We start from the raw sequence: 24,524 nt of genomic DNA, 5'->3' as shown, positions 1-24,524 counted from the left end.
TGGCTACCATCTATCTTTGCATGTCACGCTGTTCATATTGCACATCATTCAAAGAAGTGGGTGCAATTTGTAGGGTCATAATATGATGGAGGCGAATATGGATGTGAAGTTAAGTGACAGTGGGTCTATCTCCCTTTTTGACTCAAAACAATGCATTATGCATACACCTCCAGAGACATCAATTGTGAAGATTGTCCGCAATTTACTTCTGATTGTTTCTGCATTTGTTCAAAGCTCGATGTCCAGGTTTCAATCATGTCTTATTTTAAATAGCACTCACGGTGACAAGCAAAAAGTGAATGAAAATATTGAGAGCGTCACGACCAATGAGTGTGTGTGAAAGCAGAAGAGGGATTGGATCTGATGGGATCCAGGCAGAAGGCACAACAATGAAAGCAGCAGTAAGACTTGTACTGAAGCATCAAAATAAGGTTTATGTCAGGCCCAGGCAGGAATGAGGACTCAGATACGGAGGTTCGCGGTTCAAAACTGAATTTATTTACTTGGCGACGAGAAACGTGGCACAGAACTAAGTACAAAATAAAGACGCACCATCCAGGAGGAAAAAACAAAAGGAAAAGTGAACAAAATAATGAATTAAACAAGGACACTCCAACCAGGAGGGGAGAAAAAATGGAGAGACGAGAATTAAAAAATGCTACACTTACTTTGACAAAACAAGAAATACTATCACCAGAACATGGAAACAATAACCCGAGGGCATGAACAAGACAGTAGAAAAAACCGATGGATACATTCGACACAAGGTACAAAATAATCTGCCACGGAACAAGCGGGAAGACACAGACTTTATACACATGAGGGAAGGGGAACCACAGGTGGAAACAATCGTGAATCAGGGAATGACATCAGACCGGTGACACAAGAGGAAGGGCAAGTGACCTGGATCGAGAGGAGAGTTATCTTTCAAAATAAAACAGGAAATGCACAAGACAAAAACCCCAAGACATGACGGACCTCACCGTGGAGTGACAGTTTATATATTTGTTGTTTTGTTTTTTTAAGAATTGGAATTTGTAAATTGAGAGAAACATAGAAGTGTGTTCTGTACTGTGTATATCTAGTCATGTTTTGAGTCTATTCACAGTGTGCTGTTGATATTGCTCAACAAGATATGCCCAAATGAAATAGAGGAGATAATCACAGCTGCAAAACTTTAAAACAAATTGTAGACAGACTGAAGGCAGCTCCAGTAAGTACCTGTGTCAAAGTATTGAATCTTTGGCAAAATACATATTCATAGACTACTCAAGGCGCTTTCACACTACTTGTCACGTTCACCCATTCACACAGACATTCACACTGATGGCAGTGGACATGTTAATAATCTAACCAGCAAGAGGAGCAATTGGGGCTCAGTGTCTTGCCCAAGGACACTTCGACATGCGGACTGGAGGAGCTGGGGATCTAACCTAGATCGAACCTCCAGTATATACAGTATATGTGTGTATATACTCCAATGCAATGAAACTGCATTCTCAGTTATGTTTGTTTGACCCATTTATCCAGCTCGACCTTCTCTACATGTCAAGGTTTGAAGCAGTCAAGTGGACCTAAATGCAGATACAGCAACAGGCAGGAGACAAGAGCTTAAGAATGAGATATTTATTCCCAAAACAGGAAATATAGACAATAAACTCTGGGAAATTGGAGGCGGAACTCAAGGATCAAATAGGTGACTCGGCTGGGAACCTGAGGGTCGCTGGTTCGAGTCCCTGTGTGGACCATGAATGGAGTGTGGACTGGTGGCTGGAGAGGTGCCAGTTCATCTCCTGGGCACTGCCGAGGTGCTGTTGAGCAAGTCATCGAACCCCCCCATCGAACTGCTCGGGGCGACGATCCATTGGCAGCCCCCTCGCTCTGACATCTCTCCATTAATCGCATGTATATAGGTCCTGTTTGTGCATGTGTGTGTATTTCGGGTGTTTGTAACATGTTAAATAACAGAGTGAAAAAATTAAATTTCCCCTTGCTGGATTAACAAAGTAATTCTTCTTCTTCTAAAATGTCAGACGGCACAAAAAAAAAACAAAAAGCAGTCATCTTTAGTAAAATTGGACATAACCAATGTAATGCTGTGGCTTTATTGTGCAGTAAGAAAAAAATCCACAATAAGTCTGTACAAGGTTTTGTAACTTCTATAAAATACATATCATTCAATGCAATCCATCTGCACACTGTGCAGGAATATTTTTGTCCAGTTTCCATAGAGTTGTGGCTTGCAAAAGTCCCACATATGTCACCATATGCTGCTTTGGTACTTGCATGAAAAGATAGGGAGCAGGTACTTCCCATAGTTGGATTTTTTTAAAGGAGGAAAAAAATAAAAGATAATCCATTGAATCCAGCAGAATTTGTGTTTTTGACCCTTGAGGTCAAACTTCAGTCCGTGAGAGCTCTGTGTTTTCATGGTTTCTACAAGACAATCAGGTTTCACCGTGGTTCTCCCACCCTGGGGAAAGACAGAATACAGGTTTTTTTCAGTATTTTTAACCAAGCGATCTTCAATTGACTGACTGCTGGTGGCATTGTCGCTAAGGCAAGTGTATCTCTTACCTTATTCCTTATCATAAGCTCATGCTGTATGATGAATTCTGGGTGTTTTTGTGTGTGGTCCGACCAGCTCTTCTGCTGTCAGCCAGCACACTAGATTGCTGCTGGGATTTTTCTGAAGTAACACGTGTAAACCTCACGTGTAGCTTCCATTATTATCTGGATAACAGTGAAACAGAGGCAAAATGATCAGGCAGCTTCCAGCACCTCAGACAATGTGCTGTTTAGTTATACAATCTGATGTTGAAATGTTGCTTATAAAATATGTTCAGGTTCATACCTGTATTTTGTGTTTCTACTGTACTAGAACATGTTTTAAAAAACAAAACAAACGTTATTTTTCCCATGCTGCATGTCTGTATACGTATATTCACCCTCTGCCAGAAAGCTCTCTTTGAGCCTGCATAATGAAAAATCCCTGTCAGCTCTGATAATGATAATGATGCCATGAACCGTTAATGCAGCCGGGGAATGAATATAACAGCAGTGTAGCTGAACTTTCTACCTGTATCCACTATAGGTAAGTATACAGAAGTTCTGACGGGTTGTTTAAAGGCACAGTTTCTGAAAACAGGCTGTGTGCATTTCCTTGTGAATTGAGCATTTTGATACTTTCACAATAATTGCACCTTGGCCTGTTTTATAATCAAAAACAACATGGGAATCTCACTTTTTAAGATTTGTGACTAACTGAGTTTAAAGAATGTTTTTCCCACAAAAACTTGCATGAAAAGGATTTCATCCATTTCATTTATTCCTGAGAAAACAGGGTAAAAAAAAGCATGTAGTGTTCACCTGACCAATGGTGATCATTGACTCAGGGTCTTTTTCCTTGAAAGACGCCTCATCTCATTGTGCAGTGGTCTCAGTTGGTGCCCCGGTTGAAGTGCTCCAGCACGGTGGCGTTAGTTCTCTCAAAGAGCCACTGCTGGCTAAGAGAGGAGGGGTCGCACGTGTTCATGAAGACTCGCCGCTCGCTTGGGCTGCTGTCGATACAGCTGTTACTCACGGGGTGATACAGACTCTTATCCTGGAGAAAAGAGAGTAATGATTAAAAAAGCCCTATTCATATGTCCTAAACTTTTTCACAAGGCATTTATTTTCTTCTCTTTTTACCACAAATAAACAGAAATATGTTGGTTTTTTTTACAGTGGAGTTTATATAGTATATCATTTTGAATTTGACAAGAATGACCCAGGGTCAATTTTTATTCTTTGCCAAAAATGTATTTAAAAACTTTACTTCGGACGTCCCCCTCCCTTTAGCTCTGGTTTGATCTCCACCAATTCCCGAGACTGACTTTTGCACCCCCGATAGTAATCCTCACATTCATTTTATTATGTGTTTAATAGATGGTCATCATTTTGTTAAAATAATTAATCATTTGACTTAAATGATTCTTTGTTGACCAAAGAAATCACAGCAGCAGCTCAGTTGGAATGCTGAAAAGAGGACACAGGTGTAAATACCACCATTTTCTACGAGTAGTGAACTCCAAAGTTAGTCTACACTTTCCTCTGCCGTACCTCTCTGTAGCGCCACAGCTGGTTCCCCTTCATACCGTGGCAGTCGTATAGGGTGACGGGGCTGTTGTGGGAGACAGCATCGAAGCAGACCTTCCGAGTGTGCGTGGGGTCACCCACCCGAATATCCTCCCGCCAACCAAATGTTAACACCTGCAGATAACAAATTTCAACATCACCTGTAAACCCAATTTTACATTTAGCATGTTACCATGAGCCTGTGAATGTTCTCATTCGTCCAGGTCATCGTTATCCTCAAAGCAATTTCAGTCAAAAACAACCGGACTGGTTGTTTGTCTAGGAAGACGTTTCACCTCTCATCCAAGAGGCTTCATCAATTCAGCCTGGTCAGATGCGTACATGAACTGATGAAGCCTCTTGGATGAGAGGTGAAACGTCTTCCTAGACAAACAACCAGTCCAGTTGTTTTTGACTGAAATTGCTTTGAGGATACATGTTACCATGCAAATATTTGCAGGTTAACATTAATTAAGTCTCTCGACTGACAGAGAACGGGTTCTTGAATCGGTGCCGTTCAGAATTATTTGAACCTTGGTGCTACCTAGCAAACTACCCCACATTTCCATTAGCTTTGTGGGAACCACTGTAATCAAGAATGTGTTAGCAAGTGAGGGCATGCACTATGCACAACTGCAGTACATGTACTGTGCGCAGTGAGCCTGATGTGTTACGCACTACGTAGCTAACTGTTTACCAGAGGGGACTGAAATTCATTCAAAACATTCCCGGTCAGAAGTCCCAGGAGGAGGTGCTTTTATTTTGTCTCCTGGCTGGAATCTTCAGAGCTAGCCTCTGTCACTTCACTTAGCAGCGGAAATAACATGCGGGACTCCCCTGCGGGTCTTTATTTACTCTTAAACTGAAAACTGTAGCTGCTGTACATTCACTAGATATCTTTACACATATCTTGATAAACTTTATTTCTCCTCTGCTCTGATCGCTCTCCATCATTCACTGAGAACAAATCTCCTGTCACATTTTCATGTACTTTATTGGTCACGACCCCAGAGAAGAAAGCTGCATTGCTCTGTCCATTTTACCTACATCAATTTTTTATAGAGTCTATGGTCTCCAATGTCCTTCTTTCTCCTGAACACATCTGAGTGTAATCAGTGCTCAAGTAGAGTGAGGGAGGTGATAAGAAGGCAGAGATTGCAGGGACAGGTGAGCATGGAAAAAAACACACGGTAAGACTTCATGGCAATCTCTTTTGTCAATATTTTTCATTTACACCATTAGAGTGGTTGACTCAAAGGGCCACGCTAGTGCAGCGGGGAAAAAAAACAAAACCTAACCATTAACCCCTACTTGAGCATGTTCATGTGTCATGGTCATGTCATGTGCAGTGCAGCAGTCCAACCACACATAATGAAGAGACTTCAGGTCTGGAAACTGAGACCTCAGGAGACATTTTACTAAAGAAAAGTATAATTTTTTACCCTCACCTGTCCATGACTCCAGGCCACCTCACCCCGCCCTTTCACACAGCTCTCCAGGCGGATGGGGCTCCCTGACACAAAGTGTTTGATCTCCATGCACATCCCGCTGCCGACGTTGCGTATCTACAAAACACACACACATGGACTTGGGTGTCACAAAAACAGGAACTGATCTTTAGTCATGGACAGTCGGACATTGTTTTCAATCCAGCCAAGTCATGGATTATTGCCTTCTTGGTTAACATCTCCCTCTGTATTTCATCATGTTTCATTTCGCTTTACATCCTATAAGATGACATCTGGGCAATACGTACTTTAGATCTGAGTAACCTAATGTTTTTTCAGTATTTATCCACAGTGTCCTTTCTTAACAATTATTGGATCAGACCTCTGTTTTTCAAGACACAACATGAACCTACATTCTAGAGGGCTGTGCTACCAGTTTGCCATTTATTTGGTTTTTCTCCCCTTAAAGATGCCCGAAGACATGTTTGCCCCCGGGTACGTAAACCAAGATGCTCTGAGGATAGTTATCGCATACAAGAGGAGAAGGCAAAAAATCTGTTTTTATTGTCAGTACTTACCACTGGGAATTTTGCTATTGCTATCTCCTGTTTGAAGTCACAGCCCTCGATCAACTTGTACAATTCCCACTTGTATTGCATTTTTGGTAAGTCAAAAATCCTGTGGTGAATTGTAAATAAATGATGACTTGCGATGTTCACCTCTGTATCCGGCGCTCTTTATAGCAACATGTAATGTTTGTGTTACACAGGGATCACTCCACAGTGTAATCCTATTCTCATACACAGCGATAAATGTAACAGCTACAGAATAATCTGCAGAGAAATAATTGTCCTGCCTGTCAAGCATTTGCATTTGTTTCCACTTGATTTAGTCAGACTCTCTTGTATAAATGACAAAATACTTTCAAATAACTATATACATACAGTGTATCTCTGTATAAGACAACAATGGTGAACTAAAGGAAGTGGCTCATTTATTTGTAAATATTGTACTTCGATGAATTCATTCCCAATATATAGAAGATAAGCTCACAAAGCATGGTCATGGTTGATCCATTTTTAAACTATTTGATTGTTCCGAGAACCAGAGTTGGGGAAGGAGCGTTTTGGGCATTAAAAAAACGTTTTTCAGATATTTTACAGGGAGGCAGAAACCACTTATATTTTCAAAGAAAGGATGAAATTCTCTTTAAACCTTGCTTTGAGCTAAGGAGCAGTTTCTACTAATTTCCTCCTTCCTTTGATATTGTTATTTCTCCTTCTTGTGTCTCTGCAGATTTTATTTTAATTTCTGAAATAATAAATACATAATACAAGGGTACAGATCCTTCATTGTCCATGAACAAACTTTAAATAAACATTTTAGTGCTGATAGTGATTTGGAGTCCAAAGTCTTATTTTCAGATGACTTCATTCTCCCATTCTCAGGTGAGGGTAATAATTACATTGTATGTTTTCTTAAAACTAATGAACTGATCCTTACTTCTCCCCATGCAGCAGCAGGAGGCTCCACCATTGGGTAGTGTTTGGGCAGATCCCAGGCCACCTCGCTCATGAACCACTTAAAGCTCTTGCAGTTAAGGCGGTTCCTCAGCTCCTTTTGGGCCGTCATGTCACCCGCCGACAGGTGGCGGTACTCGGGCCGTCGCTGGTAGACATATTCAGCGTATTCGTCCATCCACACCTCTGCCACGCGTTTTAGGTTCTGAAATTAAATCAAGGAGACAGTCAGCCAGATAGATTTATTCATTTAGCAGCCTGATTCTTTTCATCAGGCATCTCAAGACTGCCAGATTGTCTTTAAGCCTCACACAAATGAAAACAAAAATCCCACAGCCCCTGGCAGTGCGAATGATCTTTTGTAACCATATTAGACTTTTTTTTAACATAACTGTTGACTATGTCTGCTTTTAGTACTGTAGATTGGTCTAAGGGAGTCTGTTTCGGTGATGGCATCCATTTGTTCACCCTGTCTTGGAATAACCCAACTTAACAGCACCATTGTGCTACTTTACTGCAGCTGTTTAAACTTGTAACTCCTGAAATTATTTTGAGCCAACTGAATTCAAACTGACCTTATCTGTTGGTTGCCATGAATGTAGTTTTAGGGTCCATAAACACCAAACAGCACCGCACATCACCTTTGACTCGGTCAAAAAGTTTCACTTGAACACTTTAAAAGACTACAGACAACTAGCAAGTATGTTCTGTGCCTGTGTGAGAGGATATAACACTCCATACCAGCAGGTTGTGGTAGTCTGTATCCACCTTCAAAAAGGAAAACCAGAAAACCAACAGGACAGGTCAAGGCGCTATTTAGCCAGCTAGCACATTAACAACACAACCATGGATGCGTTATGAGACCTGGATATGAAAGTGCTCAGCCCAGCAGCATTTATTTTTCCCCACTCGCAGTATTGCAAAATAATAATTTTAGTTGAAGTACTGTAGCACTTCAATAAAAAGGTTTAATAAAGAAGAATGATAGAAATTAAAGAGAGATAACGCTGATGATGACACGTCTTTTTTTTAGGATCGGGCTGATTCAAAACCATTAGCATTCGATTGGGGTCCAGTTTAAAGACTGTTGGTCAGAATAAAAATTCAAAACAAAGGCCAGTGCCTTTCAGTTGCATACTGAGCCAAGTTCCAAGATGCGGCAGATGCATACATAATGAATGATGTTAGGCTACACTCCAGATGATTTAGCACTTTTGAACAATTTTTCATTCTGTGTAGGTACTTTGAAGCGTACAAGGAACAAAGAAACTCATTCTTCACAGTAACACCTGCAAAGGCAATAAGATGTAAATAGTGGATATTCTGCACACTGCTGCCTCTCGTCTGGTGGTCTTTTGTTAATAGATGCTGAGCTGACTGTAAAGACTCTTGTGCATGGAGGAGAAAGAGGGTATTTAGTAAAGAATGTGAGGACGGAAACGCTGCTGTTTGTTATCCTGTTCTGTACTTAAAGACCAGCTCATAGTAGGGTGGGTGTGTGTGTGTGTGTGTGTGTGTGTGTGTGTGTGTGTGTGTGTGTGTGTGTGTGTGTGTGTGTGTGTGTGTGTGTGTGTGTGTGTGTGTGTGTGTGTGTGTGTGTGTGTGTGTGTGTGTGTGTGTGTGTGTGTGTATGTGTGTGTGTGTGTGTGTGAGCTTTGAAGACTGCCATTCAAAAGCTACAATATACCTCAAGATGGAATTGTAACATTCAGACCTGATGAATAAAATATTATAATATTAAAAATAAACCATTCATCCAATTCAGAAAATAAAGTGTAATTACTAGTTTATACAACTTAGCCTGTGGAACTTTAATGTCTTCTGTCGCTTGAAAGCTTTGTCAAGTACGACTTACAACTCCGTTTGATGTCATCAGTGTCAAGCTTGGGGTTGGAAACTACGCTAATTTTAACAAGCCTGCAATATAAACGAGCTGGGATACTCTAAAATGAGTAAAGCTGATGTAATTCTAGAAATGCATAATGTATGTATGAAAATATAACCTGTATTACATCTATTGTTTTTTTGGTTTCCTATTACATTTTGTTTAGTTCGCTATAGTCTCAGTGTGTGGACCTTTGATCAGTTAGGTTTGATGTGTCTCCATCTCATTGTAAACAATATCTGTTCAAACTAAGTTTTCCAGTGTGGTGCACCTGGAAAATGTTGCTACAACAGAAGCACAAACAGCATTACAAATTATGTAAGTTTCACTTTTTCAATGGCACTCAGACAGCAGGCGTACCCTGTGGTTTCTGCTTTCTGAGCTCACATGATTATAAAACCTAGGATCTGAATGGATATGATCATTGCAGAGCCATTATGCTAAAATAGCCCTGCTTTTAATTTTACAGATGTGTCCTATTTACAAAATAATGCAATCCATTGTTGTGTTGTGACTCAGACGTAACAGAGGTGATTTAACTGACACTGAACACCTGCATCTGTGAACGTTCTGCTCTTTTGTATTCTGTCACGAACTGTTGGTGCATACAGTGCAATGTGAATTACCTTTGCCAAGCTGATCCCACCAGGGACCTTGTAGGGGACATACTTCCTATAGATGTGTCCTACCCTGGAGCAAGGGATGTCCTCCATCCGCCCACCACACATCCACACCTATAGAGATGCACAGAAAAAGAAAGCACTCTTTCATCAGATGGATCTCTATTGTACATATGCTTTGTCCATGTTAATGTTCAACATGTTCAAGTTGTGTAAAGGTAGAAGGAAGGGCAAGGAAAGTGAAGATCAAGGAGATGAGCATGAAGTTCAGTAGTTCTAACAGGCTTATACATCATTGGGGACTAAGAGAAGAGAGGAGAAAATTCAGAGAGAGAGGCATAAAGATGAAATGGCAGCATAGGGGAGGAAGAAGAGAACTACTAACCAAGTTATGATATCATGGTGACCTGACTTCAACTGAGCAACAGCATCAGATAAGGCACTATAGGCTGCCACATAACAATAAATGTGAATATGGGTCATTATAAGCAGCTTCCACACTCAATCTATACAGCCATACAGTATAGAAGTAACAATTACAAGTGCAATAACAGCTAACTGCAAAGGTGTTTGTATTTTATCTACTTTCTTTGCATTTCCCTTGTCTCTCACATACTGTAACTGAGACATCCAGCAGTGGCTTCCTCATTAATAATCCAACTATAAAGAAGACCACAGAGATGATTCTCTTTCTTGGCTTGTTGAAAATAAACATTGAAAAAGAAAGGGCAGCCATGAGGAGGATGGCGATGAAAGGCCGACTTAGAGACAGCAGGCGAGATTGAAATGGGTTTTTGTTTTAAGATAATAGCTAAATGAAAAAGTAGGGAAATGAAAAGATGGATTTAATCCTAGAAACAATCCAGTTAGATATGAGAAAAAAGGTTCAAAGTAAAGTCCTTTTAAAATGTAAATGAGATTTATGCTATTTGAAAGTTAGAGGTAGAGGTGAATTTGCTTGGAGTTCAAGAACATTGACATATTTACACATATAACTTCGAGGTGTAGTCATGCACAACACAGAGTTTAACAGGGGTGTAGAGACAGTGGTCAACCTCCTGTCCATCTGTCACGACCTGACTTCAGGTTGACTTGAAGTTGACACAAGTCGTCATACCTGAACGAAGCAGCAACCTCCAGGGCTGGAAAATTAAGCCAACACGGAAGTGCTGAAAACTACGGTTCCGCTGATGGCCACTTGAGGCTGGCTCCAAATGTGAGTCAGTCCCCTCATAACACCTTGTTTAAATACCCATGTTTACAGCCTGGTTCAAAAAACGGTTTTGGTCTCTACAACTAATTTCCCAGTTCATGGCAACTGTACAGGGGGTGCATTTTTATACAATTCACCTGTTTTAAATCATATTATTGCTTAAAGTTATGCATTTTGAAGGGCTTGGCCACTTTGAGTGACAGATGGGTGCTTTCACAGGTAGCTAGCATAGCCCAAACTGCAGGCTCCATTTGGCCAATCTCAGCCCCATCCACACTCCATCTGATTGCCGAAGGCTGGAGCCTATGGCTGGGGGGAAATTTTGTTCCCAGTCCGACCCCTGGTGAATGCAATGTGCATTGCGATGTGTTTCCAATAGAGGCAGATGTCATCCCAAAGGGTTTGACTCATCCAGGCAAAAGAAAGCCTTGCAGCCATTAATCAGCTGCAGAATTGTGGCGACAAGCTAGCAAAGATAGACTTGAATTGGGATGAGGATAAATATGTTGCCAAGTTAAAAAAAGAACAAAAGAACAACAAAAAAACGACTGAGCTTATGTCAGGTGATGTAGTGGATTGGGGAACAAGGTAGAAGTGGTCCCCAGAGGATGATCCAAAATTCTTTAGGTTACCTTCTAAGGTTTCTTCCGCCAAATGCACATTTACTCCTGTTCCAAAACTACAGTTCCCATTTGTTTTCGGCTGTTGTGTCCTTTTTATATAAATTTCTTTTGAAAATTCCTTGATTCCCTTTGATTCGAAACTTTCCTTCTTGCTTGGATCAAGTTTTTGTTGTTTCCAAACATTAGGCTACTGAACCATCCAGACATGATCAAAACAACAAAGGTTCTCATCACTGTGTGTTGACATCATTGTCACTGCAGCACAACCACATTCTCTGGTCTGTTGAAGATGACATTCTGCTACCAGTGCACTGACTCAGATTACACAACTGTACACGGGTCAGTTGATAGAGAGAAACTACAGTACAGAACAAGAGAATTCACTCCAACTGCATGAATAAAACATATTGCTGCGAGGCAAAATCCAGCATTGACTAAAAGTGCAACTAAAACTTGAGTTGTCTCTATTGGTCTCTTTGAATTGATAAAATATTAATGTATATAGTTCAGTATATACCATATGGCAGTGGCTCTGACACTGTGTTTGCTACTACTACATAAATAATAATGAGCTAACCAAAGGCTGGCGGCAACAGATGCAAAGTCAGGATAACATAGAAATGCAATGTTTCAAGGATAGTAATGTCTCCCAGACCTATCTGAATGGAACAACCCTATGCATTTTACACAACAGATATTTCACATGCTCATTTTTGTGTTTGCCCGGTTTGACACTTGGGCCAGAGGGCGATACAGAATGAATCCACTTCTCATTAATGATAAAGTTTAGTTTTCTTTTGCTAACATACTGTAGACTGTTTGATGGTGTCGCCATGGAAATAAGCATCAGCAAGCCAGTGCATGATGGCAGCAACAGCATGATCTTGACAAGCATAGCGCTTTCCTATATGGGAACGTTTATGTACTGTATGTACTGTCCATCCCAGAAAAACTCATGTCATTTATTTTCTAATGCATTCTTTTAGAAAAAAAATATTTGTCTGTGAACTGTTTGTCAGTTAGCTAACTTTTACTCTGAATAATTACTTTTTTGGCTCCATTCATTAAGGTTTAAATAATTCTGGTGGAAGAGCAGCTCTGTCTCTGAGAAATGTTTGCAGAACTGAAACTCCAATCTGCCGGAGCGATATAAAAAAAAACCACCATCAGTTTAATGCCTTGAACATTCACTTGCTCGGTATGTGAGGCCATATTGCCTCTGCTCTCTGTGTGCCTGTATGAGCTTATATTATTTCACTGTGTGAGGTGGAAATGCTTGATGATCCCATACCAGTGTGACCAGGATGGAGCTTGAGATTAACTGTACCAGTTAATGAAGCGATTGTGTTTCACATGCTAGCAGGGCTTGCTGTCTGTGGGTGCAGCAGTTTGGTTGTAAGGATTAGTATGAGAGCCTGTTAATCTCTTCACCTCAGGAGAGTGGCTGTCTCCTCTGTATCAGCTAATTGGGATCTTAATAAAAAAGGAACCGAAATTGAATATCTGTTGGCATAGAGTAGACTTAAGAGACACAGCTAGGCATGTGCTGATAGCGAAACATAATAGTATGATAATCTTGGCCAGAATAATAACCTTGGTATGTGATATTATCTCAGTAATTACTTAAATAAGATGAAAAGATTCAAAATAGTATTAAAACATAAGAGCTTTTCAGATCAGGCTCAGCCCTGGGTCACGGCTAGTGTTAGTTGAGGATATTTCATACTTACAGCGCTAAATGTAAGAACTACTCACCTTTTGCTTGAGGTCTAAAAAACACTCAAGCATAGAGGTATCCTTTACATTTCAGGCTTAAGGTGGAGTTATACCTCTGCATCCCAGGGTGAAGTTGTATGTGCCTGAGGTTTATTAAGGAATCCGAGACTTCAGGAACTGATTTATAAATCAGCGCCAGATTTTCATCTGTGGAAACCACCACAACACTAGGAAGGCAGATGCTCTGCAGTGCTTTAATTATATAACCCCCAAGAAATTGTGTAGGAAATGAGCTTGCAAGATCCAGAATATGTCGAGTGTCACTGAAAAGTTTACTGAGACTTTCTGACTTGATGATATCTGTACTATCAACAATCAACTCAGGCATTTGAACACTTGCTAAAAGCTATCTTCCAAAATAACCAATATATGAGTATTTTCTGATCTGACATTCCTATTACAGGAGGCCAAAACACTGCTTGTCAGTGTCTTCCGACAACTCATACAAATGGCTGTTAAAATATAATTGACATGAATACCTGATCTGCCTCTGTTATTGCTAAGCACAAACTAATTCAGGGAAAGATTATGGGCATGGTTAAAATAACTGGTAGGGAACATGAAACAGAGCAGAAATCATGAGCTTTTTGTTACAATAAAAAAGTCTAAAAACAATGAAGCAATGCTTTTTTAATGGACATTGGGAAATATTTTTCTCTCATGCAAAAACATGATGATCCAAGGTCAGCTACGCAAAAGGCTCAAGGTTTCAAGTTGGTGTCAGATGGGAACACTGCCAATCGCATAAATGTCTACAACTGTTTGCTCTTCTATAACCCTCACCAGGAACACCAGAGATGTTCTGTTTTTGTGAATCACTTTATTCCATTGATTTTCACCAATGGCCCTGACACTGAACCTGTACTTAGATGTGAATTGCCTGTTTTTAATGCTGTCTGAGATGGTGAAAAATAAAGCTCATAAATTCAATCCAGATCTTCAAAATAAAAATGAGCATTACCTGAATGAGCATTGATTAGACAATTGATTAAAATCATAAAATAAAAAAATATTTGAAATATTTGTCAATTTAATTTTTTTTACCTTGAAAGAGATCTCGTACTGTTCTCCTCCCCATATCTCCAGACCCGTGTCATATCCTCCCAGCTCCCAGAACCACTTCCTGTCCACAGCAAACAGTCCACCTGCCATCACTGGAGACCTACAGGACACACAGAACGCAACACACACTACTTGCAGTAGGTTTTGTACAGCTGCACCCAAAACCATTACATTAATGCAGAACGGCAGCATCACTTTCCACTTCTCGTCTGCCAAAGAAAACTTCCAAATAAATGTAAGACACACTACGAATGAAACAACTATCAAGGACATAGAGTTCATCACTTTATAGGAGTAGGAACAGAGATGGAGAGAGAGAAAGCAGACATTCATAGTTCATTATATTGCAAATGCAAGGGCTTTAATCAGTGGGCCAGCTGCTCAATCGTCATCGTGTTACCTCATTTGGTGATTGAAAGTGATTTAACAGGCATTTATTTAAATGAAAGATCTTTGTGATTATTACTTTAATGATTAATAAAGTACTGATCTTAACAATTTATCAAAGCTACATTTATCTCATATTTTCTCAAACAAGCTCCCTCTTCAGTGCAGAAATATTGCAAGACATACTTGCAGGTACACCAGGTTGTCATAGTTACAAGCTTTCATCAGGTAGAAGTCAGAGGCATGCAGCCAGTAGTGTGCTCTCACCAAAGTCATCCCTGAGGAGGATCAATTAAAGCCAAACAGGGCAGCTACTGTACTTTCAGCAGTGAGAATGCCTCGAAGGCTTCCCACGACTCATGAGCAGTGACATCAGATACCAGTCCCGTGGTGATAACAGCCAGGTTTCTGCAGTTTTCCTTCTCCAAAGGTGAAAAGGATGAAATGCATCTAGCAGTGACTACAAACACCTCTGTACTTCTCTCTAACATTGCTTTTGTTTCATGTCTCTAATCACTCTGGCCAGACTGCGTTGTCTTTAACACTTATCACAGTTCGAGTGAGGAAAACATTTATGTTTGCTTTGCCAGCTGTGGGTTTTTTCTATCTTGATTGGTCTAATTACCTCCATCCATCTGAACAATATGCATATGTGATAAACGAATGACTTTGTTTGCTGTGTGATAAAATGAACAAACATTAATTAGCTGTCTTCAACACATACATGGTCTGCGCACTGTACTTCCTGGCGTACAGGCACATGTTTTTCATCCCCTGCAGGGCTCTCACAAGAACAGTGAAATAGTAATGAAACAATGACTTTCAGCCTGTCTCTATCTCCTACAAACATGTGAAAGATCAAGCTAAGTGAGGTGGGGGGTTGTGTGTGTACAGTATGTACAGGATATGGATGGGTGTTGCTCTCTGCCAGGCAAGCTCAGTAACCTCCAGTTGACTTCCCCGTGGAAATTGACATGGCAGCTGAAATACGTTTTGCCTCCTTATGTAAAACAACCTGGAAGTCTTTGGATTGGTCAAACAAACACAGGACTTTCTCCCAGGAGACAACTGTTTGCATTCCATGCAAGCCAAAAGTAATCATGGATTTCTGTTAATTTATGTACATAACTTAAGTTGCAAAAAAAAACCAAATCAAACCACAAACTTTTCCTAAACCAAACCAAGTATTTTTGTGTGAATTCACAGTATTAACCTAGTTCTAGTCTATCAGACCATTCTGCCTATTGAAAATTGACGCTAAATGGGTAACCAGCACGTTAAAAGGTGGTGCTGACCAGTTACACTGACAGAAGATACGATTTTCACTGATTGTCACTCACTCGAACGGTTCACTGGGGTCGTCACTCTGCATCTCCGGAGGGATGGGAATCCGTTTGTAGTACATTTCCCAGTCAAATGCCCCTCGCATGGCGTCCCCCGCCTGTGTGTCATAGCCAAAGTTGTCATGGTCGATAACGTCGATCATTGGACACACGATAGTCTTCCTGTTCTGGACGATTCGGTCTGAGAGATACAGAGGCAGACAGATAGTTGATGTTTGGTTCAATTAAAGAAAAAAGAACCACAGCAAACACAATAAAGGCTTTAATATTGCAGGACTTAGAGTTGTGTTTGTTTGTCTATTCCTGTTGTGTGTAAGAGTGTTTCCTTCATCGACAGAAGTAAAGGAGGAAGTCAGTGGGTGCCCAAGAAGAAAGAGTGTGTGTGTGTGTGTGTGTGTGTGTGTGTGTGTGTGTGTGTGTGTGTGTGTTTGTTGTTTATGCACTTGTGCCCCTTTTTTCACTGAGCTCCCGACAAGTCAGACTCAGATCGCTGAAAAAGGGGGGTTGGCAGTGTTTGGGCTCCATAAAAAAAGGTTTGATGAGAGATTAAAAAAACCCTGATTTAACAGCTCATGCTGCTGTTCTCTATACATTTTCACTCTAGTTTTTTTCAGTAGGGCTTGGAAATAACTTTGGACCTTTGGCACCGATTTCTGCTTCACCACCACAGTATAACCATAACAAGAATACAGATTAATAACACAAAACTGTTACGTTAACATAGCATTGACCTGTACCATCCTGGTATTTTATAATATGATCTTTAATAAATTGCCTGATTTGGCATTTGGCCACACAAACATATCCCACTGCATCCTGTTTGCCTCTCTGAATACAACCCCCCCCACACACACACACACACACACACACACACACACACACACACACACACACCACCACCACCACTACTTTTAAATTGGGAAAGATGCTGTACTCATTATTTTGTTACAACCTTTTTACCCTTTCTCCATTAGTAATATTCCAAGTGTCACATTGCACTGTAATGAACACAACAACTGCCTGTTTACGTTATGCACTGTCTGGCAGATACACATTCTAGTATTGCCTGAACAGCTTGACATGGTAACGTGGTTCATAAAGTTTGTTGTTGAAATGGTTCCATCCGGGACGGCGCCATGCTGGGAAAGGGAGCTGAACATGGGTACTTGATGGAAAAAGGGTCATTGAGAAGTGAGACTGTTTATAAGGAAAGTCCATCTGCCAGAAGAGGAAGTGCTTAGATTCACAGTAGGGGAGGTGTGTGTTTGATTGTGTGTGCTCCGTTACTTTAATCTGCTGTGAGAGAACCTTTAAAATGATTACTGGATGTAACAGCGAGGAAAGTGTGCGCTAGATGACGGTCTTTATCCCTGCACTGTACACCCGGTAAGCCAGAGTCCTGGAGGCATGTGATATAATTTTCTTTCACTGTACTGTCAATAGTGAGATACTTGTTAAACTAGTCAGGGAAATGTGTACGCGTTCAGATGGGTTAAGCATTACATTTTCATGTAGCTAATAGGCCTAATTGACTGTATATGGCTGAATGCACGTTTGTTGACCAGGAAATTGAATAAACTAGGAAGAAACAGGGCCAAAAAACAACAATAACAGAGCATTACCTTTAAACTGAGGGAGGACTTCGCAACAGCAAGTAACATTACTACCAAGAAGACCCGTTTTAGTTGTAATTCTGTCCAAAAGTCGGCCGTTTGTGATTTTTACATAGGTGAACTGGAAAAAAGCCGTATTCAGTTCACCTGTATGTTGGCTGAGCATCACCTACTGTACCGGTGGCCGTCATCTTCCCATTCAACCCCCTTTTATGTATACATGGGAAATTTCATCAATCTGATTATTCCCTCAACCGGGGTAGGGCCATTTTCGGGTTACCGGTGTGCACGTAAACGTGTGTGTTCCTCACCCAGCAGTGGAGGCAGCCAGTTGACGTTGGCCTCACAGTGGGAGTCCAGGAAAGTGATAACTTCCCCTTTAGCGTCTGTGGCTCCCAGCAGACGAGTCCTGATCAGCCCCTCCCTCTTCTTGGTCCTGAGGATGCGAACCTTTGGCATTCGCATCATGTACTCCTCCAGTGCCAACTTGAGGTGCTCTGCATAGAGGATAAGGGAGGAAGGAGAGGATAGAGGAAGAGGGTGGGATCATCAGTCCCATATTAAATGCTGTCAGGTGTTATCTTGTTAAGTGGTATGATTGGTGTTGTCCTGGCATCTGTTTTCTCTCATCTTGACACATGTACTTCGATAATTTCTTTGCTTTCCAGAGTACCCTTAAATAACCAACAGAGAAGGGACTTAAACTATGGACATATGAATGATGATGAGCTTTGGTTTGTATGATTGGTTAAAAGGTGCATACTAGCCATCAAGAAGCCTGGGAATTTACCCCAAGGGCCGGTCTTGTAAGGGTGTTTTTTTCCCCCTAACCCAGCATTATATATTAGCCTATATACAAATATTCAAAGGGTCATCTTAGCTGCAGGTGCAAGGCTGATGAAATCCGTTACAGTGTGCTAAGATAACAAATTTAAATAAACAGTCTGCAGGTGATGATGAGGACTCTGGCGAAGTGTGTTAATATGATTAAGTACGTTCAGGTGTTAGGTGATCATTACATTAATTCAACTATGAATGTGTGCTTTCTGTACACAGGAAAACAACTGAGTTTTTATAGTTTTTACATAATAGTCTATAGGAATTAGCAGATTGTGTTTTTTTTAATTTATGATTCAGTTATTGACAAACATGTCAATTTGAATTTGGTGTAAAATTGAGGCCGTGTGACAGCAATTCCCTGCTAGTCTGTTCCTATTGTTTAACCACAGTGCAAAGTGATGTCTGTAGAAAGAAGGATGCAGTGCAGGGGTTACTGCAGTACCCTGTGATAGACTGGCAACCTGTCCAGGCTGTCCCTTGCCTCTTTAACACTGCATGCTGGCAGTTATAGGGATAGGCTTCAGCCCTCTGCAACCTTGCACAAGATAAATGATTTAGAAAATGGCTGGCTCCTTACTGTCACAGCAGTGAAGGACAGATTCAGGATGGGTAACTTTTGAAACTAAAGTTGTACAGGTCCCTCAATGCCTTTACATAACAAACCTCTACAGTCAAGGGGAGATGCCTGAAAATAACTTTTCTTCAGTTTCACGCCTGTGGGATTGTCACATGTTCATGCAGACATTAAAGACAGAACATTAAACTGAACAGGCAAGGAATCAGACTGACAAGCTACCAAAACAGTGTTGCTTTATTGATGCAGGACACTTCAAATAAAAGAATGAATGATAGTTATATTGCACCAGCAAATACTGTTAACAGCCCACATTTGCCTAAACCCTTAACAAACTTCAGTACATTACAAACTCTGCTGCACGCCTCCTCACCAACACTTGTTTCTGTCACCACATCACCCCTGTTCCTCAAAGCATCCAGTTCAAAGTCCTCCGCCTCACCCACAAGCCCTCCACAACCAACCTTCCTACCTCACCAACCTGCTCCACCATCACTCTAACTAACCACTAACCTACGCTCCTCCGACACAAACCTCATCTGCCCACCCGCCAGGACAAAGCACCATACCTGGGGCGACAGAGCCTTTTCTATTGCTGCCTCCTCCCTCTGGTACTCACTAACCACACATCCGTGACTGCACCGACCATCATACCCTCAAATCACTCATCAAAACCCATCTCTTCAGAATTGCCTTCAACCTCCAATAATCCACTATGTCATTTAACTTTTATTTCTTTAGTACTCGATTTCAAATATGCCTGATTTTAGCGGTTTTATCACTTTATCACTTATCAATCTTTTTTACAATATCTTACTTGTTTCTTAAATATAGTTTACATGTTTTTAATGCTGCTTGTTGCTTAAATGTACTTATTTTTAAATGTATTGGTTTTTATTTCACTATGTTAAGTGTCTTTGAGTAGCCTGAAAAGTGCTATACAAATAAAATGTAATATTATTATTAAATATCTCTGTGCAAAGTCCATCTACCAATTTGCATAGAAGCCAGTTGGTTTAATGGTCTCCCTGAAAAGAAAGGGCAGCCTTTTGTTGTCTCTGTTGGCAGATGAAAAGCTTTATGCAAGAAGTTATTTTCTATCGAGTGTTGTTTCCCCACTGCAATATATCTGGTGTGTTTGTCTTAATGTTGGGTTTGGCAGTAGGGTTGAGCATCTTAACTTGATACTACTGTGAAAATGGTGCAAACCTACCATCTAATTATCGAGGAAGGATGTTGCTGCCTTCACTAATGTTTTTTGGAGTGAAAATGTTTTTTTTTTTTATCAATTTAACCCTGAGTACTCAGAGTAGTTTGAAAAGATTTAATTTTAAGCAGTCAAAACATAAAATAGAACTTTGACAGATTCTCTACAGAAAGCAACAAGAGCTTGTCAACAAGAGCAGAGAGAAATATATGAGAAGTTGAAAAGTTAACCTTTTAACTTTATTCGTTGGAAATGTTATTTTCTTTCATGCCAATTCACAACTGAGCTGACAGTATGAGAAACACAAAGTGCTCTGAAAGAGCAGGAGGCAGGAGGGAAAACAACTGTTAATTGATGTTTTTATGATATTTTCATGGAGAGGAGTTGAAAGAACAACTCCACATTGTTAAATAATGACAAGGATGAGAGTGCGATGAAAGGGGGAGACTGACAAATGAATATTATCCAAACTTCACGGATCCATCCCTTCTGGTTTCCATTCTTCCAACAGATATCTCACTGACCTCTGCTATTTCTTTCTATCTTGACCTTTGTGAACAGAGCTGTATTCTTTGTCAAAGAGAAACATAAATTACCTATAGGAATGAGGAAAGAGCCTGTCTACAACAGCAACAGGGAGGATGTGATAGGAATCATTCATTCTGACCTCAATATTTCTCTCTGTTCTAACTGCCGCTTACAAAGGAAGTTATGTAGGGCTTTCTTTTGCCATTTACGGGCACTGTACCTTTCTCTCTTTTGTCCATTTGTCTTTGTCTTCTCTGGTTGGGGTGTGTCCCAATGCTCTCTATAAGACTTATTGTTTTGCTGAACTTGACCAGACAAGTCGTATTATAAGACTGTTTTCTTTCTTTCAACATTTATTTTCCTTGCCCACCAATCTTTGCATCCATCCTTTTTAGAAACACTTAATATGTGCAGGATCTTAGGGGGGTGGAGTCCCTTCTTACAGGGCTGACACACACAAACAAACACACTTACATTGCTCACTGTGAATTATCTGGGCAAGGAGCTGCTCTATTCACACATGGGCTCAATCCCACATTACAACGACTTTGTACTGAGGAGCTGGTAGGGTAAATACTATGTGATGTCTGATCCAACTGACTGCATTTGTTTCTCATATACAGCACTGCTTGGTAAGGTCTAAATAACTTCAGGTTTGCAGTACATGTGTGAATGGGGCTTTTTAGTGCCAGTTAACCCAACCTCCATGTCTTTGGATTGTAATTGAAACTGCTACGGCACAACTCAATGAGTCCAATTCCATTAATGGGACAAAAACATGTTCTGCAATTTGAAATTGTTTGGGTTCCCATCATGCTTTGAGTGATGGAAAAGGAAATATCAATACATCATGTAAACAGGGAACTGTGGGCTACACATTTTTCTTACATTTTGGTTGGTTTGCAACATGCAAAGTAATGCTGTACTAGTTTTTTGCTTCTTGTCACTGTTGCCATGGAGGAAAAGCAAAGTCTCAGCTAGATCCATGTTGCTAAGAATTCGATTAATTGGTTAAGAAGCAATAATTGGAGGAGTTTCTTTTTAAGTAGTGTCCCAACACATGTATAGATGTTTATCCCTGACTGACATCAAAGATATAAATCCTACAAATACTGTGCAGCACTGATTCCAGCATCATTTGTATGATATCTGAAATTCAACTGAGTTATGACCCCAAGAAGAAGAGATGTATCAGCTGGGTGCTCACATCTACTGTATGATTACTTGCACATAGCTGCTATATTTCTCTCTCAGCTAGACACACCATGTCTGTAACCACAGACAGGTGTCTACTGTGCTGCATTGGAATGCAGGTTTAGTGTTGGACAATGAAATCAACTCTGGCTGGTGTTTGTGATGCTGTTTAAAGCCACCACTGTCTTTTTTTAAAAATAGCTGTCTTCCTTTATATCACCCCATATAAAACAAATCCTAAATTGAATCCCTGCATCCTTCCATCCCCACCTTTCAGACTTAATGATGCCATGTATCTCCTTTACTGATTCTCTCAGACTCCAATGAAAGTCAGCCATATTTATTTTCCATTGCTGCATTTATCGTGTTGCACAGCACCTGACCTACACGCTGTTAAGTGTGACATTGCAACAAGGGCGGAAGGGTTCCGTAAGGTCGGCTCCAAACTTCGCAGAAAAGGCAAGCTGTCCTCCCTGTATGCTCCTGCAATAAATCAACCCATTAAAAACTAACCATTACGAGCGTGACTCTGGCTCTTTATAAGCGCTCGCCCTACACAAAGTGACGCCAACATCATCCTGCTAATGACAGGAAGCGAGGCAAAATTAATCAACACACATTCACCCTGTGTGTGAAGAGAGCTTGTATGGGGAGAGGTGAGGGAGAAAGATCAGAGCATTTAATTATGATTGGTTAATTTCCGCTGAATAAATTGGATTACTGCTCATTCTGTTTACCAAAAGCAAGGAGGCAATTAATCACGCTAATGAGAGCGAGCTGATGTTGGCAAACACATTAGTCTTTATTAAAATGTGAAGCACAGGAGATTGGAAGGCTGAAGCATCGTAGATGGCGGGGTCATTTTACAGGAGCAGAGGGATAAATCGCTCATCCCACACTAGGTTAGTGATAAAAATCCAGGCCATTTGTTCGGCACAGACTAGACTCCACCTTACCCCCAGTAATACCATGCATCCCATTCTGTTGTTCTACCTCCCTGCAAACTGTCACTCATTTATTTCTCCTGTGGATGGTGTTGGAGCTACCCGGCCCCCTTTCATCTGCTCTCATGGGGCCATACTCAAACATGAATTAGCGGTTAGCAGATGAAAGGCACTGCAGTTGGCCTCAGGCTCTTGTCAAAGTGTCTGTGTGTATTTAAACTGTCAATGATAAAATGTACATATGTTTTCAGCTTAGGCTTATCGCACTGAAATCACACCCACTGACTGGAGTGTTTAAAAGAGTAGTTAACTAAATGTTCCTCTTTCCAAGTTGTATGGTGGAGAGGACGTCTTGTGGCTCAGGCTCCAGCTGTTTGGCACTACTGAGAAGCTGCTGGAGTTCAATTCCAGATCCATTTTCCTTCTTTCAGTATAATATCTATTTCCATGTACCTTTATAATATTGGGCTTTTCTGTACACACTACATGTACTACTACTATTGCATGGTAACCATCCAGGGAGAGGGATCCCTCCTCTGTTGCGTTCAGGTTTCTTCTTTTTTTCTGCGTCAAAGGGGTTCGTTTGGGGAGTGATATTGAGCTATATAGATACAACTCGTTTGACTAGGCAACTAAAGCTACTTTTTTTTTAAAGTTAGAGAAAAATCCCCTTCATGCTCGAAAAAAAAAAAGAAAACAGCAGCAACCTCTGAGAAGTCACATACTTCGTCATCATTCACCAGTGGTATAATGTCAATTTTTAGCGTGGCATTTACATAATGGCAGTCTCAGAAATAAGTGACGGACAACTAAATCCAATTTTATAGTCTAATTGTGCAAAAAACTCTAAGTTTTAAGAAAATGCAGTATCAGTCTGCTGAAAGCTCCACAAGTTTTAAGCCTTTGAATTTAAAACATTTTGTAACATATTCTGTCCCCAAATTGAAGAATGAACGTCTCTGTGTTTGTTTGTTTTTTCGGTTTTCTGCAAACACTTATACTGTATGTATGTATATATATATATATATATATATATCAAAATGATGTCCAAGAATTACATAATGGGTCTTTAAATCCATTAAATGCTTTTATCTATATTAACTCATTTCAAAAGTGATATGAGCTGTTTTGGATTACAAGTGGGTTTCATGCATAAAATAAATGAATAGGTGCCTACACACACATTTCAACCACGACTGCCACCAGCAACGTCTCCCCTGATGCATTATTTTTTTAAATTAAATTAGCGTTGAGACACAGTGGATTCAACATGGCACGCTGAGCTCTGTTTCCAGGGTGGTGGATTAATCCCAAGATGCTCTGGCACACCACCAAGGGCTGGAGCAGCTCATTTATTCCCTAAGCAAAATATGCCAATGCCCTTGTAGACTCCATCACACATTTTCTTCGAAGCATGTTGCAAGTCAGTGTTTGCTGCATTGTTGAGGACAGGAAACGGAGGGCTGTTAGAGAGATACACGACAAACCAATGATGTCGAGTTTTACAATACTAGCATATCAACCTCAGATATAAAATAGTTAATTCCTTCACCATACAGTCCAATAACATTGCATTACTGCCATTATTCAGTCTCACACTAATCTTCCCCTTCGTCATAAAGAAGACCTTG

At 40.5% G+C, this 24,524-nt stretch overlaps 2 protein-coding genes across 2 annotated transcripts in view; both read right to left on the bottom strand.

The window, feature by feature from the left end:
* Nucleotides 1-24,524, bottom strand: part of LOC310956366 (microfibrillar-associated protein 3-like) — a 150,867-nt gene that overhangs the window by 31,963 nt on the left and 94,380 nt on the right. The gene's annotated exons all lie outside the window — the stretch shown is intronic.
* Nucleotides 3,440-24,524, bottom strand: part of LOC310956977 (polypeptide N-acetylgalactosaminyltransferase 10-like) — a gene marked incomplete at both ends in the record, with an annotated part of 56,153 nt that continues 35,068 nt past the window's right edge. The window contains 8 exons of the mRNA XM_083927368.1: nt 3,440-3,604; nt 4,102-4,251; nt 5,565-5,681; nt 7,068-7,289; nt 9,596-9,703; nt 14,246-14,363; nt 15,991-16,174; nt 17,918-18,103. Of these exons, the coding sequence (XP_083783494.1) occupies nt 3,440-3,604; nt 4,102-4,251; nt 5,565-5,681; nt 7,068-7,289; nt 9,596-9,703; nt 14,246-14,363; nt 15,991-16,174; nt 17,918-18,103 (1,250 nt within the window). The remainder of the gene's footprint in view (nt 3,605-4,101; nt 4,252-5,564; nt 5,682-7,067; nt 7,290-9,595; nt 9,704-14,245; nt 14,364-15,990; nt 16,175-17,917; nt 18,104-24,524) is intronic.

Source organism: Echiichthys vipera (genome assembly GCF_963691815.1).
Source record: "Echiichthys vipera genome assembly, chromosome: 14".
NCBI lineage: Eukaryota > Metazoa > Chordata > Actinopteri > Perciformes > Trachinidae > Echiichthys > Echiichthys vipera.
The sequence above is the reverse complement of the archived record's forward strand: the minus strand, read 5'-3'. Positions and strand labels throughout refer to the sequence as shown.